This window comes from Malania oleifera, chromosome 1, assembly GCF_029873635.1.
Source record: "Malania oleifera isolate guangnan ecotype guangnan chromosome 1, ASM2987363v1, whole genome shotgun sequence".
Lineage (NCBI taxonomy): Eukaryota > Viridiplantae > Streptophyta > Magnoliopsida > Santalales > Ximeniaceae > Malania > Malania oleifera.
Window position 1 is genome coordinate 107,427,046 of NC_080417.1, and position 17,080 is coordinate 107,444,125.

At 34.7% G+C, this 17,080-nt stretch overlaps 1 protein-coding gene across 1 annotated transcript; it reads left to right on the forward strand.

The window, feature by feature from the left end:
• Window positions 1-2,977: 2,977 nt before the first annotated feature.
• On the forward strand, window positions 2,978-12,501 carry LOC131160043 (NAP1-related protein 2-like). Its single transcript, XM_058115344.1, has 10 exons — window positions 2,978-3,487; window positions 4,279-4,401; window positions 4,540-4,590; window positions 6,609-6,680; window positions 6,850-6,966; window positions 7,047-7,108; window positions 10,057-10,117; window positions 10,400-10,456; window positions 10,549-10,593; window positions 12,039-12,501. The coding sequence occupies exons 1-10, from the start codon at window positions 3,371-3,373 to the stop codon at window positions 12,120-12,122; spliced, it is 789 nt and encodes a 262-aa protein (XP_057971327.1). The 5' UTR covers window positions 2,978-3,370; the 3' UTR covers window positions 12,123-12,501.
• The last annotated feature ends 4,579 nt before the right edge of the window (window positions 12,502-17,080 follow it).

Consider the following 17,080-nt stretch of genomic DNA (forward strand, 5'->3'; position numbering starts at 1 on the left):
TCTCCCCCGTAGTCAGACACACTTCCATCAGGGCACTATTGGGATTGGTAGCACATTTTGATATGCATTTGGAGTAGATGGATGTAAAGATAGTGTTTCTTCATAGTGATTTGGAGGAGGTGATTTACATGGTACATCGAGAAGGGTTTAGTTAGCCTGGACAAGAACACTTGGTCTGTAAATTGAGGAAATCACTTTATGGGCTGAAGTAGTATTTGAGGCAGTGGTACAAGCAAGTTGACTCCCACAAGATCCATATTGGCCACAAGGGATGTGAGTATGATTTTTGTTTTTATGTGAAGAGCCTTGATGATGGTTCATTTATTCTTCTGTTGCTTTATGTGGATGACATGTTGATTGCTGCGAAGAGTATGAGTGAGGTTAACAAGTTGAAAACTCTATTGAGCAAAGAATTTAACATGAAGGATTTGAGTACAGCGAATAAGATTCTTGGGATGGATATTCGCAGGGACAGAGATTCCAGGAGATTGTGGTTATCTCAGTGTAGCTATGTTAAGAGGGTGTTGGAGAGATTCAGCATGGATAATGCAAAACTAATAAGTACGCCTTTGGCAAATCATTTTAGATTGTCTACTGCCCAGTGTCCGAAGGCAGATGATGAAGTTCAAGACATGTCAAAGGTTCCATATGCTAGTGCAGTGGGGTGTTTGATGTATGCTACGGTTTGTACAAGACCGGAGTTGGCATAAGCTATCAGTGTGGTGAGCAAGTTTCTTTTAAATCCAGTACAACAACATTAGGATGCAGTCAAGTGGATTTTCATATACTTGAGGGGTATTACAGACTATGGCATCATGTTTAGCAGAAAATAAGGTGATCCTTCAGTTGTGGGATATGTAGATGCAGACTATGTTGGGGACTTAGATGACAATAGGTCTACCACAGGGTATGTATTCACTCTTGTGGGAAGGCCAATTTGTTTGATGCCCATGGTTTAGTCTTTAGTTGCACTATCTACTATCGAGTCATAGTATATGGCAATGACTGAGACTGCCAAAGAAGTGTTGTGGCTTACAGGATTGGTCAAGGATCTGGGTATTCAGTAAGGTAGAGTTTAGCTGCATTATGATAGTCAGAGTACCATTTATTTGGCAAAGAACCAGGTGTATCATGCGAGGACCAAGCACATAGATGTGAGGTTTCACAGAATCAAGGAATTGGTTTCTTCTAGTGAACTATTGCTTGAAAAAGTTCACACTTTTGAGAATGCAATACACATGTTGACAAAGCCTGTTACCACGAACAAGTTCAAGAACTGCTTGGACTTGATTAACGTCTCCATATGCTGGATGGGAGGCGTCCCAACCTATTGTCTCACGTGGAGTTGCAGGTTATGTTTTCATTTTTCTCCTAAGGGGTGAATATTTGCCAAGGTGGAGATTATTGTAGTATATGGCTCATATCAAGTGGAACACATATACAAAGAAAGCATGTTGAGGAAAAACAAGGAAGTTGGTGTGAAGAAAATTGTCTATGGTTTGAATAATGAGTTGACAGTTACATCGACGGTTTTAGGCAGAAGCCAAGTTAGGAAGAAAACCGTCAACGATTTTGCGTATCCCATTAACGGTTACATTGACGATTTCAGAGAGAAGCTAATTTAGAAGGAAACCGTCAACGATTTTGTTCGGTGCTGTTTTTTAATTTTGAATTAGGAACATCAATAGGTTGGGGATACGGAGGTAAATCTTCCGGGGATTGATACTGAGGTATTTAGGGAACTTTCTAATCCATCTATACGTGTAGGGTTAGTATAAATACAATGTTGTAACCCTAATTTTGATAGATAGTAAATTTTAGCTACCGCTTGCTCCCGTGAATGTAGGCATTCTGTCGAACCACATTGAATCCTTGTGTTGTGTTTATTGCTTTTCTTATCTGTGTGTGTTTCCTTATTATTCATCGTGATTGCTGCATTGCACAATCACTATTTCCGCAACAACAAAGCTGTTCCTTTTCCCATAATTAAGTCACAATATAGTTGGTTAACAAAGCGAATTAACTTTTAGGGCAAAAAAAAAAAAAAATTTGTTAATATGTAAATCTAACCTTTAATTAAAGTATCAAACTAAAAATTTGATTGGGACATAATTTTAAAATTTTTGAAAACATAAAAAAAAAAAAAAAAAAAAATCAGTAGTACGACCTCATTTAATATATGATAAATTAATTTTGAGTTGTGGACCCATCTAGTGAGAGCTAATGCTTGATTTGTCGTTGTTGTTGGTATTGTTTATAAATTACTTTTGAATATTAGTAACCTTTTAACCTATGTTTGGAGGGTCTTAAATTTAGATTTGTGTTGGATTAAAATAAGATATAATAGAAAATTAAAATAAAATTTGTCTAAATTTACTCAAATTTAAATCTAAGATCATAAATCTATACTCCGTTACTTAATTTTTTAATATTTTAATTTTAATAATTTAAATTATTAAACTTTCACGCCCCATTTATGATAAGAATCTCAAATCAATATAACCCTTAAATTCTTTGAGTGGTGTTTGGATTTCATTGCCGCAAACACAAAGATTAAAGTCATCAACAAACTTAATCTTATATTTGGAAGTTTAGATAACATTAAATTTAAATTTAAATTTATATGAATTTAAATAAAATATAATCTAAACTTATAAGATTTACAATCTTGAGTCCATACAACTCCCAATCCAAACCCAAATCTGCACTCCCAAACCCAAAACATCTCTCAGCATTTAATTGTTAAAACAAATGGGCTGACGTAGGGATTTAAACAGCCGGGCTTCGTCGACATCGAGGCCCAATATATCCGAGGCCCTTTGTGGTCTCCGGTCCAGCCCACCGAGTAACGATCAAAACTGGGTCATACTTATTTGGACACCCACACTATTAACACCCACTAACTAAGGCACCGAACGGTCAAAAATACCCTCAACTCCAAGCCTCTTCATCGCCTTCCCCAAGCTGCAACTCGGACGTCGGAGATGTCATTTCACGTCACGCTATGCCCGCACGCGGTGCGACTACATTAAAAACCGGAGCGGCGAAATAAAAAACGTTGAATATCTTTCCTATACTAAAACCCTAATCCTGTCGAGTGTCGAGCAGCGTGGCAGGTGGGTCCCACCCTAACAGAGGTTGAAAAACGCTCGTATAAATAGTTAAGCACACAGGGGCAGAGTTTTAACCTCAGAGGCAGAGCCCTTCTTTACCCTCATCACCTCATATAGCCCAGAAAGTGAGGAAGCTGAAAACCCTCCCACTTCGAGCTCTGCTCCCTCTGCCCCCCATTCGTCCCAATTTTCCCTCTTTTTCCTGAGAAGCAATCAGGGGTTTCAGCTGCAGCTTCGGTTGTCCGGTTTCTCGAGAAATGGTGGCTGACAGGGGCAAGAAATCCAAGGTTGAGGAAGAGGATTCTGATCACGTTGATGGGGACCTCGTTCTCTCCATTGAGAAGCTGCAGGAGGTTCAGGATGAGCTCGAAAAGGTTACCTTTCCACCTTTCTGCACCTGCAATTCTCTTAATTATGATTTTTTATGCGTGGAACATGCAAGCTTTGCATGTGTTTTTCTTTTGAATGTGTGAAATCGCCTTATCTGGGGGTTCTTATCTCGTTGATGCAATTATTTTTGCTGAGTGGGTTTTTTTCTAGCTTATGTTTATTTTTAACCACCGTTTGTGACCCTTTTTTTAACGCATGCTCTTGCTTGTGTCGATTGTGTGTTAGCGATGAATTTCTTCTACATTGTTTTTGTTCTTCCCACATATTTTGGATTTTTGGGTTATTTTTCTTAGCTGTAAAATGCGATAGTCTGAGTTTAGTTTCGTAAGGCATCGGGTTCTGAATGTTTCTGCAGTCGTATAAAGAGCCAAAGGTAGCAGATTGTGAGCGGAAATTGAATTGGGGTTCTTGGGATATTATTTTCAATCAGTTTTTCCAAAATTGGGTTTCTCTACAGTATACATGAACTGTTATGTAGTTTCCGTTGATTTTATTTCTGTCCATTCTAATGCTAGTCTGACGAGTTCGACCAGTTAACCTACATTATATCTTTTAATTACCATTTAATGCAGTAGTTGTTTAGTTTTAACATATATAAATGATTACAACCGATTTTGTTTATGCTATCTTTTTATAAAAAGCTACAGTCTTTTGATTTATTGTTCTCGCATGTATGGCAGCTCATGCCAAAGCTTGCTTAAAAATAGAACATTTTGCTAAATATTTTACCATGTATGATTTTAGTGGAGCTTGATAATTGCATTGCATCTGACAGGTTAATGAGGAAGCGAGTGACAAAGTGTTGGAAGTTGAACAGAAGTATAATGAGATACGCAGGCCTGTCTACAATAGGCGGAATGAGATTATCAAGTCTATTCCAGACTTTTGGTTAACTGCTGTTAGTGACCCTCCACCCTCTTGTTCTTTTGTTTCTGTTTCATTTGAGATGATTGAATGTTCAAACTTCAGCAGTACATATAAGGACACTTTGAGAATCATATTATCTGAATGCTTTGTGCATTATTGCTCTTTGCAGTTCCTGAGTCATCCTGCACTTTGTGATCTTCTGAGCGAGGAAGACCAGAAGGTTTGACACATGATTTGAGAATTTATCAATTGCAGTGTTCATCTATGATTTAAACCAAGAATTGAAGCCAGTGAATTCCTTCTAATTTCCTTGTATATATTGATTCTCTGGATTTTGTGTTGTGTATTGGCTAATTCACTGGGGTTCTTTCACACTGTGGATGTATTAATAGGATATTTCCTTGCTGAAAAATATTAGCGATATGTTATTGATTGTTATATTCCATACAAGAGGGAGAAAAAATGGCATGATAATGACCTTTTGCCTAATATCTCATAATATTAATGCAACACTGATGATATCTTTAGCAACATTTAAAATTTCTTAACACTGTGCATGCTAGTTCAAAACCTCTGACATCCATTAAAAAACTTATCTATATATGAATCCATCTACCTAAAAGAGTTTTAACATTTCTTTACCCCTTTGTTTTGTTTAGTTTTCTGCATTCTTCGGTCTCCCTTGTTCCTCCCTCCAATCCTGGGAGCAGCTACCAGAGAAATAAAATCCATATTCCAAAAGTCTAGTTAGTTCAAATGTCCAATACACATCCCAACATGACCTAGGCAACATACCATAATTGGATATCTTAAAGAAACTTAATGGGTCCTTTCTCGACTTCAATAGCTCCATGCTGACCTTGGATCTCTGCGCCACTTGCAAATATGAGAGTACGGGCTCAAATCAGAAGATCATGGGATCTAGTCTTGAAAACAACTTTTCTAATTGTTCTCATGAGAACCTTGTGTGTTAGGTGTTGCGCTTGACGTTTTTTGGCCACAAAGCCATTGTGGTAGGTTTCTAAAAATGTTATTGTAGAAAATATAACATTTCAACTTTTTGAACTTTCAGATATTCTATCCTGTGTTAACCAGACCCTCGATATAGTGTGAGAGCTTTATGTATTGGGTGTTGCATTTTAGGTTCATGGCCAAAAAACCATCATGATAGGATTTTGAAAACAAACTTGTAGAAAATATAACAATTCAAATATTCTATCTGATATTAATCGTGTTGACGAACATTCTGTATAAAATATGTTACCTATAAATGAATCATTATTTTTAAATAATTAAATGAACATGTGAATGGTATTGTTTTAATTAATATTTATTGTGTATATAGGTTGGCATGAGATGACGAAGCTTACTTTGCGTTGATACTTTGGTAATTGGTCCCCCACTTTTGGTTTTGCCCATCGTAAAAGACTTTCTACTGCTTCTGCCCAACATGCCACTTTCTTTGGACATGGTGGAATTCTCTATAGCACAGTCAGTCAAGCATTCCATGGCAGCCTTATGGAGTTGGCAAGTCTTGGACATGTCATGGGCTGAACACTTCACACCTTGTGAAGGGCCGCGTGACAATAGTTATAACACACTAGCTTAACTTGTCATTCCAACACCCTCCATGCTACATAGCTCCTAAACATGCACTCATAATTATTGTAGAACACTAATACCCTACCAATTCCAAAACCGTATGAATGTTCCAAAACATTGTACACTTCATACAAGAACACTAAATATAGTAATCCAAGATTATGATTCAGAATTTTCCATAGGATGAATATTTTGATTAATAAAAGTAAACACTTCTAGTTCTTGCATTATAATTTTCTTTTTAGTCATTATTAATCTACTTTATCAAAGGAAGTCTCTTTTAAATTTAGAAACACGTCAACATCATCTCTTAAATGTACGATCATCATTAAACATTTTTTTGCATACATTTCCATATTTACATACCCATAGTAAAGCATGCACCATGCTGCGATTCCAAACTGTAATGTTCAATTTCTAGGTAATCATAGAATCTTCAATTGTGTCTTAGTCTTTTAGCATTCCCAAAGTTGTATTGAAAATTTACGAGTTTGGCTAATAGCTTCCATCAATATCTTTGTATTTGGGATATTCATTATTTCCATGTATGTTGACTTTCTAATCATTGGATCCGTAGTCAAATTGGGAATGAAAAGTTTTCTAATTTCACTATTTACTTTTTTCATTTTTAAACAGATTTTTAAGTATTTAGATTCTCTTGATGTGGAGGATTTTAAGGACGTGAAGTCAGGATATTCCATCACATTTGTAAGTTCATACTTCTGACTTGTACTTATTTATTTTTTATTATGCTAGGGGTCATCTATTTTTCACATTTGTGTCTCTATTTGGATGCTGATGATATGGGAATTTGCTTAATTACTTGCTCTGTTTTTTCAAAAAATTCTAATATTTTCTCTTTGTTTCCAACTTTCAGAACTTCAAGCAGAATCCGTATTTCGAAGATACCAAGTTGACAAAAACTTTTACCTTCTTTGACGAAGAAGGGGCAACCAAAATAACTGGTACAAGCATTAAGTGGAAGGATGGCATGGTAATGGTGATGCTTAAATACCTTCTTGCATATTTTACATATTTAAATATCGTATAAATAATGAATTGTAACTTGTGAAGGGCACCGCTAATGGAGTTAGTCATGAGAAGAAAGGAAACAAACGGCCAATTGCTGAAGAGAGGTAATTCTCGTCATTAGTTTTACCTTTCAAGCTTCAGATAATTCCTTACTTGTAGCTGAAAGACCAAGACATGCATTGGAAATTCATCAATATGAACGATCATTACTCTTGTAAAATTAATTAATAAAATCTATAGAACCACAGAAAGATTAGCAAAGTAAGGCTAGCGGCTTATAGAGTTGCTATGCATTTTATGGAAGCTCTGATAATATAAATTTACTCTTCTGTAAGTATACATATTTATAAAAAGAAATTTGAACACTTATCTGTTTTGAAATTTGGATTCAACAAAATTATTTTTTGATTATGCAGAACTCTTAACACCAAACTACTATCAACTACGTTGTCATAGAGAAAAAGTTAGATGCATTAGCTTCCCTGCAAGGATCATGGATGAGACAATCACATGGCTACTCAAAAGAAAATTAAAGCCATTTCACGCAGTGGGAATGAATTATAGGGTTTTTCTTTGTAGCTAGCTCCATGCTAAGCCCAATGCATTCAATTAAAAGTGGTTCAAGAACGCAAATCAGTGCTCTAACCACCATACCTGTTAAACCACATAGTTTTGAACATTTACTTCTTTCTATATTCTGCTCACAGTTACCAGAAAACACTAACACCCTAGCAAACCAAGTATTGGTGTGAATGTTCCGAAACATGGTACATTTTTGTTCTAGAATGCTAAATCTTACGATCAAAAGTTTTAATTCAATATTTTTTGCTTAACACAACTTTTTATAAGTTAGAAATGGGGATTTATCACACTTCAATTCTATTTCTGTCATTATTAATCTATTCCACGCTAAAAAATCTCATCTAGATACCTTAATGTCCTTTCCAAAGTATACAAGTACCATTACACTTTTTCACCAATATATCTATTTAAGTATGTATACCCCCAATGTTCAACATTTTAGAACATGTGCTGTACCGCGATCCCATCCACATTCCACAAGTGGGAATGTTCCCCATTCTAGGTAACATTGATTCAGCTACTGTCTGGCTTGCTGATTAGAATATAAAATAAAAAATAATGACCTAGAATAATCATGTAACATAAATTGTATGCCCAGCACCTTCTAGTGCATTGAGTAGGGCCCGTCGGGATGTCCTGGTTTGAAACTCAAGGTCAGGGTTTGAATCCCTTCAATTGGGGGAATTTTAGGAGGGAAGGGGTGAGGTGGGATGGGATGAGGGTGGGATTTGGGAGTCAAGTTCCCAGTGAGGCTACCAAATATATATCAATTATAATTAAGTAAACATTTGAAAATGGATTCCTGAGCAAAACAAATGAATCCTACAAAAGAATGCATATATAGTAGGTAGAAAGAAAGGTAAATATTTTAGTGTCACATTGTCACCAGTCTAGCGAATTTTTCTCCTTTATTGTACAAGGTTCAAGCTTCAAATAGTCAGAAAATTTTTTTCTATAAAAAAAATAGTAGGCCTATTTTAGTTTTCCCTTCCTCTTGTCTTCTTGGCACCTTAATTTGAATTAAATTTATTCTGCATACTGTTAAGTTCATTCATATGGCCTACGGGTCTGTTGATGTTCAGATTATTGTTGAATTTACTGCCTTTCTCACCTGTCTTGTTTTAGACAACTATATTGACTAGTGATTTAGCATCTTACTATTTGTTTTATGTCTGCCTTTCGAATTTATTGATTTGGCTTTTATCATGCTGAGGCATTTATATTGTATCTTACCTCCTTTGTACTTTGTTAACATTGTGATCATGTAATGGTTTCTGGTCAATTTTTTGTTGTGTGTGGCGGTAGTTTTTTTTTTTCAATACGTTTTGTCCTCCACAACAACATTGCCGGATTTCACAAAAAATTGTATTCATTGTATTCTCGCTTCATTAAACCTGTGTAACTTGATTTCACTGTATGGTTATTGAACGACAAAATAAAGTTGTGCTTACTGCAGAGTATTGGTGTAAGTGGATTGCATTTTTATTCATCTGAAGTGTCTGTCATAGCAGGTTTTTGCAAGACATCATTGGTAGCTTCCAGTTTTTCTTCTTATTTCTTTTTATGATTAGGAAAAATGTGACACCCAGTGGTCTGTGCACTCGTCATATAGGGAGGGCAAGATGTGCCCATGCCCGCGTTGATCTGGGAGCTTTGTGCACAGGGTGTTACTTTTATTTACTAGGACAAAATAATTTCTGTGATTGTTTTTCTTGTTATTTTTTTGGGTTTTGTATGGAGTTGTTTCAATAAGGCATTTTTGGAGTCTGGGCAGCTAGATGCACCCAGATCCCCATTGGTATGGGTGCCTTGTGCATGAACGTTACATTCATTTATTAGCACAAAGTAATGTTATTGTTTTTTTCTTTTTTCTTTTTTTATGGATTTTGCACATTCAGTTGTTTCAGAAAGGCATTTTTTTGGTTGTCGAGATAATGTTCTTCCTGTATGAGTGCATTTTGTTGTCCAACAATAGAATGCTTATTCCATCACTATCTCACAGTAGGAAAAGAAATGAAAGAGGAAACTAAGTTCTGAATTTTTCTGTGGGTTGATGATCTCAGAAAATTGTTTCTTAATTACCTTTCCATTTGCATCAACACTGTGGACAATGTTGAAAAGCATATTAATTTCTAATATTGGAAAGAATAACAAACAAGAATTTGCATGCTAACATGATATGATATACAGGTTAGTACTGCCTGGAAGCTGTATGCTAAAAAACTTGACATTGGGTTGATTTCATCTGCAGCCTGCTTTTATGATTTTATCCTTTAATAGATGTTGTTTTTGCTGAATTTTTCTATTCCATAAGAATGTCATTTCAGAGCCACAACTTGTAAAATGCATTTTTTTTTATAAAAAATTGCAAAGAGGGTAAAAAAGAGCCCCTCAACCCCATAGTTTCTTGTGGTTTTATGTATGTGCATATGTGCTCTGTTCCTTATTTCTTTACACATTCACAATGCAGCTTTTTTAGTTGGTTCAGCGAAACTCAACAGAAAGAGGTTATAGATGGGCTTCAAGATGAAGTAAGTTGTTTTGCCTCAATCAAATGGATTTTAAAGTGTAATTTTTTGTCTCAAGATTTTCAATGAAAATATGATTTTGAAGTTCTTACCCGGAGGCTAAATTGATTATGAACTGTATTTTCAGTTGTCACAGTGTTTGATGATTTGGTGACATGTTTTCCCACTTCCATAACTTTTATATGCAATCTTTTGATTGAGATGCTTTAGGATTGAAATGGGAATCAGTCAAAATATTTTCTTCTTTCCCATCTTTCTCTGTTGATTCTAGTTTTTGCTTTGCAGGTGGCAGAAATAATTAAGGAGGATTTGTGGCCCAATCCTCTCAAATATTTCAACAATGTAATTTTTTAAAAATCCGTGTGCTCTCCTTTTTTTGTTTGATTTGAGTTTCTTTTTTGATGCTAAAGGTGCTTTATAATTTGTTGGCACAGGAGGCTGATGAAGAGGACTCTGATGGAGATGAGGAGGATGACGAGGTAAAGGAATATGGAATTTTGTTAGTTGTAGATAACTTTTCTTAGTGTTAGTGGTATAATAAATGCTTCATTTGATAATTAGTACCCGCACCTATCCTCTCATGTTGCTTTTTGTTATATACTGTAATTGATTGGGTATTCTCCTATCACATAATTCACATTGTAGCTGTTTCTATGAACTTGTATTGCATTTAGATTTTTGAGTGAAAGAAGATCAAACCTCTTTTGACATATAAAACCTGAGTCTAGGTTGAAGCTGCTCTGATTGTAGGACTAAAAAATGCTTGCTTTTGTGGGGTTCTATTGTTGGAGCATTAGGAAATACCCAAATGAATGAACAAATGCATGATGAAACTTCCCATAAAATGTATAGGAGCTAGATTACCAGGAGAACATTAGGAGTAGAATTGGTGCGAGTGTAGAACTACAGAAGAACTTGCCCTTTTTGGGGGGTCTTAACTTCTCAGGTTTTGAGGAAATGCTCAAACAAATATAATGCACTCACACATTATGAATCATCTGTAAAAGAATATTGTGAAATGCAAAATTATAAATTGAAGGCAATGATTTATCTAGGTTGAAGCTGCTCTGATTGTTGGACTAAAAAATGCTTGCTTTTGTGGGGTTCAATTGTTGGAGCATTAGGAAATACCCAAATGAATGAACAAATGCATGATGAAACTTCCCGTAAAATGTATAGGAGCTAGATTACCAGTAGAATGTTAGGAGTAGAATTGGTGCAAGTGTGGAAATACAGAAGAACTTGCTCTTTTGGGGGGTCTTAACTTCTCAGGTTTTGAGGAAATGCTCAAACAAAGAAACATGATGTACTCACACACATATTTTGAATCCTCTGTAAAAGAATTTTGTGAAATGCAATATTATAAATTGAAAGCAATGGTTTATCTTTTATGAAGACTGTTGGATTTTATTTTCTTTAAAATATAAGAAATTAATTATTTATTTTTGGCCTATTTTTTTATTACTGTAGTTTTCCACTTTGCTGTTTGAGATGGCTTATGGAAAGGACTTGGGCATTCATTATGATTAATGAAAGTAACTCATGCAAAAGTTGCTAAAACTTAGTTTAGTTCATTTTATTTTTTGTTTGGGGGTGGGGTTCTTAGGTACTGTTGTAGCAAATAACAAGCTATGCAAAGTTATAATTTTAACGCACCAGAGACAAAAAGTAAAAGTTTCAATAATATGACTCCTGGTTATGACTAATTTATGCTTTTGATAATGAAGTAGTACCCCCATTTGTAGAAGGTTTGCATAGTTCACCTCGGGATTTGCATTTGTCTGTTAATTTTTTTGCTTTTATCTATTTTAAGTATTATTTTGAGTTTGTGTCAATCTTGGTCTTGGAGATTTGTCACCAAGTAGATAGTTCCCATTTGTTTTTCCCTTGCAAAGCTGATTGCTGGAAGATGCCTTTTCATTAGGGGAAGGGCCATGATGACATGGAAGATGAAGAAGAAGAAGAAGAAGAAGAAGAAGAGGAAGAAGGTAACGAGGATGACAACTGAACTCCTACCAGCCAGCTTTTGCTCTTCTTGCTTTCATGGTTCTGGCCTTGTGCAATTTGAAGCAAGAACATAAGTTATTGCAGATGTTTCTGGTTGCAAGACAAACAAATGACTGTCTTTAATGAGTAGCTCTTTTGTAGGTAACAGGCTGCTGCCATGGTTATTTAGTCATCCTTTTGAGCTTTGTTTGTTCTAGGTCCTTTTCTCCTTTCTCCATGCATCTGTTGATGCAGCCCTTTTTCCTTTAATTTTCTTTGGTTCATAGAGGGAGTTCACAATGATGCGAAGCCATTGGTGCTTTATGCATTACTGAGCTTCTTTACATACTGTCCATATGTTCAATTTCTATGAAGCTTTTAATTTTGGTTTTACGCTTGAATAACTTGTCCTTGGAATTTTGATCATGTCTAAAATGAACATATTTTACGGTCTTTGCTTCGTTTCCCACCTGAAGGAAAAAGGAGGGGGAGAGGAAGAAGAGGGGAAAGGTGTTTGTGGTCATGTCTAAAGTGAACATATTTTAGGGGTCTTTGCTTCTTTTCCCACCTGAAGGAAAAATGACTGTGGGGAGGAAGAGAGGGGAAAGGTGTTTGGTGGTCACGTTGTTGGTGGAACACGGCCAGAAGCACCGAAAAGTAAAACAAAGAACCAAATGGAGCTCTCTCTTAAGATGCTTATGTCGCATTTGGTTTAAGAAATAGAATGGAACGAGAATTTAAATGCGACATATGCAAAGATAAAAGCGTGATGAATTTGATTTCATATCATTACCAAACGCATAATTTCAATCTGGCACCATTAGTGCCCACAAATAGGAGACTGAAACCTTGACAATTTGTATCTAGAAAATCTCCCTTGGACCTGAGGGGAGGCTCGTGGTTGGAACACGTCTTCAGCCAGGGCAAACCCTGAACATTGCATATGCCCTTAACCCATGCAGGAGAACAAAATGGCACCTGCAGAATTATCATTACTATTATTGTAGTTGAGGTTATTTAAGCTCGGTAATAGGATAATTTGAAAATAACAATGCTGTATTTGGCTCATTGGCTGGACTTTAAATCATATAAAGTTGAACCCAGAAAATAAAATAATTACTAAAATTTGTTGAATTTTACATAGTATTTTATCTCAAGTTCAAGATTAGTGCATGAGGGTTTTCCACAAGAATAGGCGGATTGAATTTCTGTTTAGTCATGGAAATTGAATTTCAAGCTCACCATAGGCAGTGTAAGATTTTCATGACTGGTTGAACATTTCGATGGGGGGCCATATGGTTTTAGTTATTATACATAATAGTTACTACACAAAATTTTAAGCTAGTTGAAATTACAATTGCATATTCACCAAACCACAATGAAGTTGTGAAACATATTTTTAAGCTAGTTGAAGTTCAATTGCATATTCAGCAAACGACAATGTTTCATGAGCATTGAGCATTAGTTGTAATTATGGTTTAAAAGGCAAACTAACATGTTCATTTCATTGTGCATTTATAGGAAAAATGTATTTATATAAGGAAGGTACCTTGGTTAAATATGGTGTCCATTAATAACTAAATAAGATTGATAAGCATTCATTTACTTTATAGGCTTTCTATGCATTTTTTGCTCAGACACAAGGAAACATCATATTTTGTTCTCCAAACCTTCACATGTTTAGATTATAATCCAAAACATAAATGTTGTCATGCACAAGGATATACTGTGAAGGGATACAAGATAAGGGGCCATGGACAAGAATAAAGCCTTGGACAAGGTATTCTCTATCATTGCATGTTCAACATCCTCTTGCACATTGACACTACATATGGATAAACTTTCTCTGTGAACAAATGCGTTTCATTTGCTTTAATTGGTTGACTACATATTTGATTGATCTATTAAGTTCTTTGTTACATCAAATTTAATTGGAAGTTCTTCTCTTTACCTATAAATAGAGATACTCAGAGAGTTGTTGGGGGAGGAAAATTTGGAAAAAAAAAACTAATTATCTAAAACAAAGAAAGGGAAAACTAAAGGGGAATTAGCTATTGGAAATTGAGATTAGAGAAATTAAGGAAGGTTGAAGATTGAAAGGCTCAAAGGGCAGAAGCAGCAAAAGCTTGGTAGTAGAGGATTAAAGAGGCTCGGGCAAAAAGAAAGCAAGCTTACAGATTGAAAGATCCAGAAATAGATTTGTACCCATTTCTTTTGATCCTATTGTTCTTGGTTGTTGACTAAATTTTTCACAATTAAATTGAGATGGATTCAAATTGAATTCAAAGGGGTCAGTAATCCACAAGATCATAAATTTAAAATCAAATTCCTAAGATTTTAATTAAAAAATTCTGCATACCAGATTCGGGTACTTGAACCGAATTTGGAAGCCTTGACCCAAAATTCAGATCCAAAAAACCTACCAGATTCGACCCAGTGACCTGGGTCAACTTGACCCTGGTCCAAAAACCATTAGCTCGAAAACCCCAAGATCCAAGTCAACCTAGATCCATTGACCCGTTGAGCTACAAGGCCCATCACCCGAAGCCCAAAACCAATTTAAACTAAACCTAAGCCCAATCTAAATAAACCTAGGCTCATTTTGGTGTTGTCCAGACCAAGCCCAATTGGGTTTTAATTAATTTTGCCCAAACAGTGCCAATTAAACTTGCCAGGGCCAAAATTAGCCCGTTGCCACATGAGGCCCAATTGGGCCTAATCCACTTAAGTTCAAGATATGCAAGGCCTAATTGGGTTTGGCCCCATTTTCCGGACAAAATTCAACCACCAAACCAGCGGCCCAGCCTAATATGTAACCAATCCTGGAAACCTAGTCCAACCAAACCCAGGTAAACCAGACCTTAAAGCCCTAAGCTTAACCCCGGGTAAACTCAAATCCCTGTCCTACTTGCTTGGCTCACGAGAAAATGCGAGAAAATTCTAAGAGTGACCAAAATTCACAAACCAACCTTAATTAAGAGAATAGGAGATTGGGACATAAGAGCTTCAAAAAGGACAAAAAAAAAAAAAAAAATTTCCGCACCACACGTCCAATTAGTTGACACGTGGTAGTCTCTTCCTCAACCTGTTAAGTTGGTTTCACTTAAGTCAACTTGATTTGACCCATTTGGCCTTGGTTAAAATGGATTTACTCTTGGATTGTGAAATTCATGTTTAAATTTAAATTTTGATAATTGTAAAAAAAAAAAAAATAATAGAAAATATTAAGAAAAAAATATAAAAAATTAGAAAAATAAATAAAAATTATTTGAGTTATTTTTTACTCAAATAACAAAAAAAATAGAAAAATAAAATATCAAAAAATAAATAAAATAGGAGAAAATCATTTTTAAAATCCCAGAAAATTGTTGAAAAATATTGAAAACTTTCATAAAATTCTTAGGAAAATTTTGGAAACGTGGGAATGTTTTTAAAGACTCTTTTTGGTTAATTTTGATGAATTTGTTTGATCATTTCATGTTTAAATATCTGTATATACTTTATTTTGTATGTGTGCGTCTCAATGATTAAATAAAGGGTAGAAAGATATTTCAAATCTAATTTATATTAGCTCTGAGGGGGATTTAACTAATAAGATCCTCTTTTTTGGAGGTCTTATTAGACATTTATAAATCATACCTTATTTTATTTATTTTCTTTTTAAATTTTAATATTTATTTATTTATTTAAAGTTATTTAGGAACCATTCGATTCAATTTAAGGATAATTCATAATTAATTAGGTACCGTTCGTAGAACGAGTGTGTAAGGGGTGCTAATACCTTTCCCTTACATAGTTGTACTCCTGATCCCAACTTTAGTAAAAGTAAACCAAGACTATTGTTTCATTGACCTTAAGATTAGTCTAAAAACTAATCAACGAGTAGTAATTAATTGAACTAATCATATTTAGGAAAATAACATATTAGTAATGACTCTATCATACCTTTAAAATCCAAGAATAAAATTCCACAAAGTACTGCCATAAATTTAAAAAAACTGTCCAATTAATTTGACACATTACCACTAGCTTGTCTCCTTTAGAACGCACACAATGGTTTTAAACAAATTATTTATTATAATATCTAGGTCACTCATGGAGCACTTGAAATCCATTGTGAAATTTTGTTTTTTATTTTTTTAAGAAATTATAAAAATATTAACGTATTTTTAAATCTTTTTAAGATTCGTGTGAAAAAAGTAGAAATAAATGGTCGAAAATATGACACCATGACATGTGATTCCCACATTTATTTTTTCAGCATATGAGTCTGATGTGTCGGAATGTTCAAATTGACAAATACATATACGGCATGACACGGGAAAAAAGGGTCAATTTGTTTGCTAACATTAAAATTACCAGCTTAAATTGCAAAAATACTAACTGCAATCTCTAAAGATTGCAAAAAACAAAAAAATAACAAAAAAATAATTAAATCTTTAAAACAAATACATTCTAATTATTTGATACATAAAATAAAATAAAAATTCATTCCATTCTAGCATACCAAATTTTACATATATTCCTATTTATATCCATGCTTCATAATAGCTACAAGACTAAAAAGGAAGGTAAGAGAACTATTATAAGAGATTTCGAGTTTCCGCTTGCTCGCGGCTCTTTAGACTGAGGAACGATTAGAATGTAATCATGTATGAGAGAATTAAATTTATCACTTGTCATACATTTGATACAAAGAAATGGAATTAAACTAGTCAAAAAAGAATCGAATAAATCACTTGATTTTACCAGGCCCTCCATTCAAAATTTCATTTTATGAGATTCTTACTTCATTGTATTTCAATGATGGAACATGACATTATTTTTTTCACTCTTCTATTCAAAATTTCATTCTATTTTTATCCCATTTTATTTTACAAACCAAACGAGAGGTAAGAGAACATTAACAAAAATATGAGACCAAATTCTCATACGTCATTACAGCTCATTTTAACCTCATGGGAGAATATTATCAAAAGA

Excerpts from the sequence above, each read along its gene's own strand:
- LOC131160043 (XM_058115344.1), top strand. The coding sequence starts at position 3,371 with ATGGTGGCTGACAGGGGCAAGAAATCCAAGGTTGAGGAAGAGGATTCT. Across the intron at positions 3,488-4,278 it reads TTCAGGATGAGCTCGAAAAG|GTTAATGAGGAAGCGAGTGA; the intron begins GTTACCTTTCCA and ends TGCATCTGACAG. Across the intron at positions 10,594-12,038 it reads GAGATGAGGAGGATGACGAG|GGGAAGGGCCATGATGACAT; the intron begins GTAAAGGAATAT and ends CCTTTTCATTAG.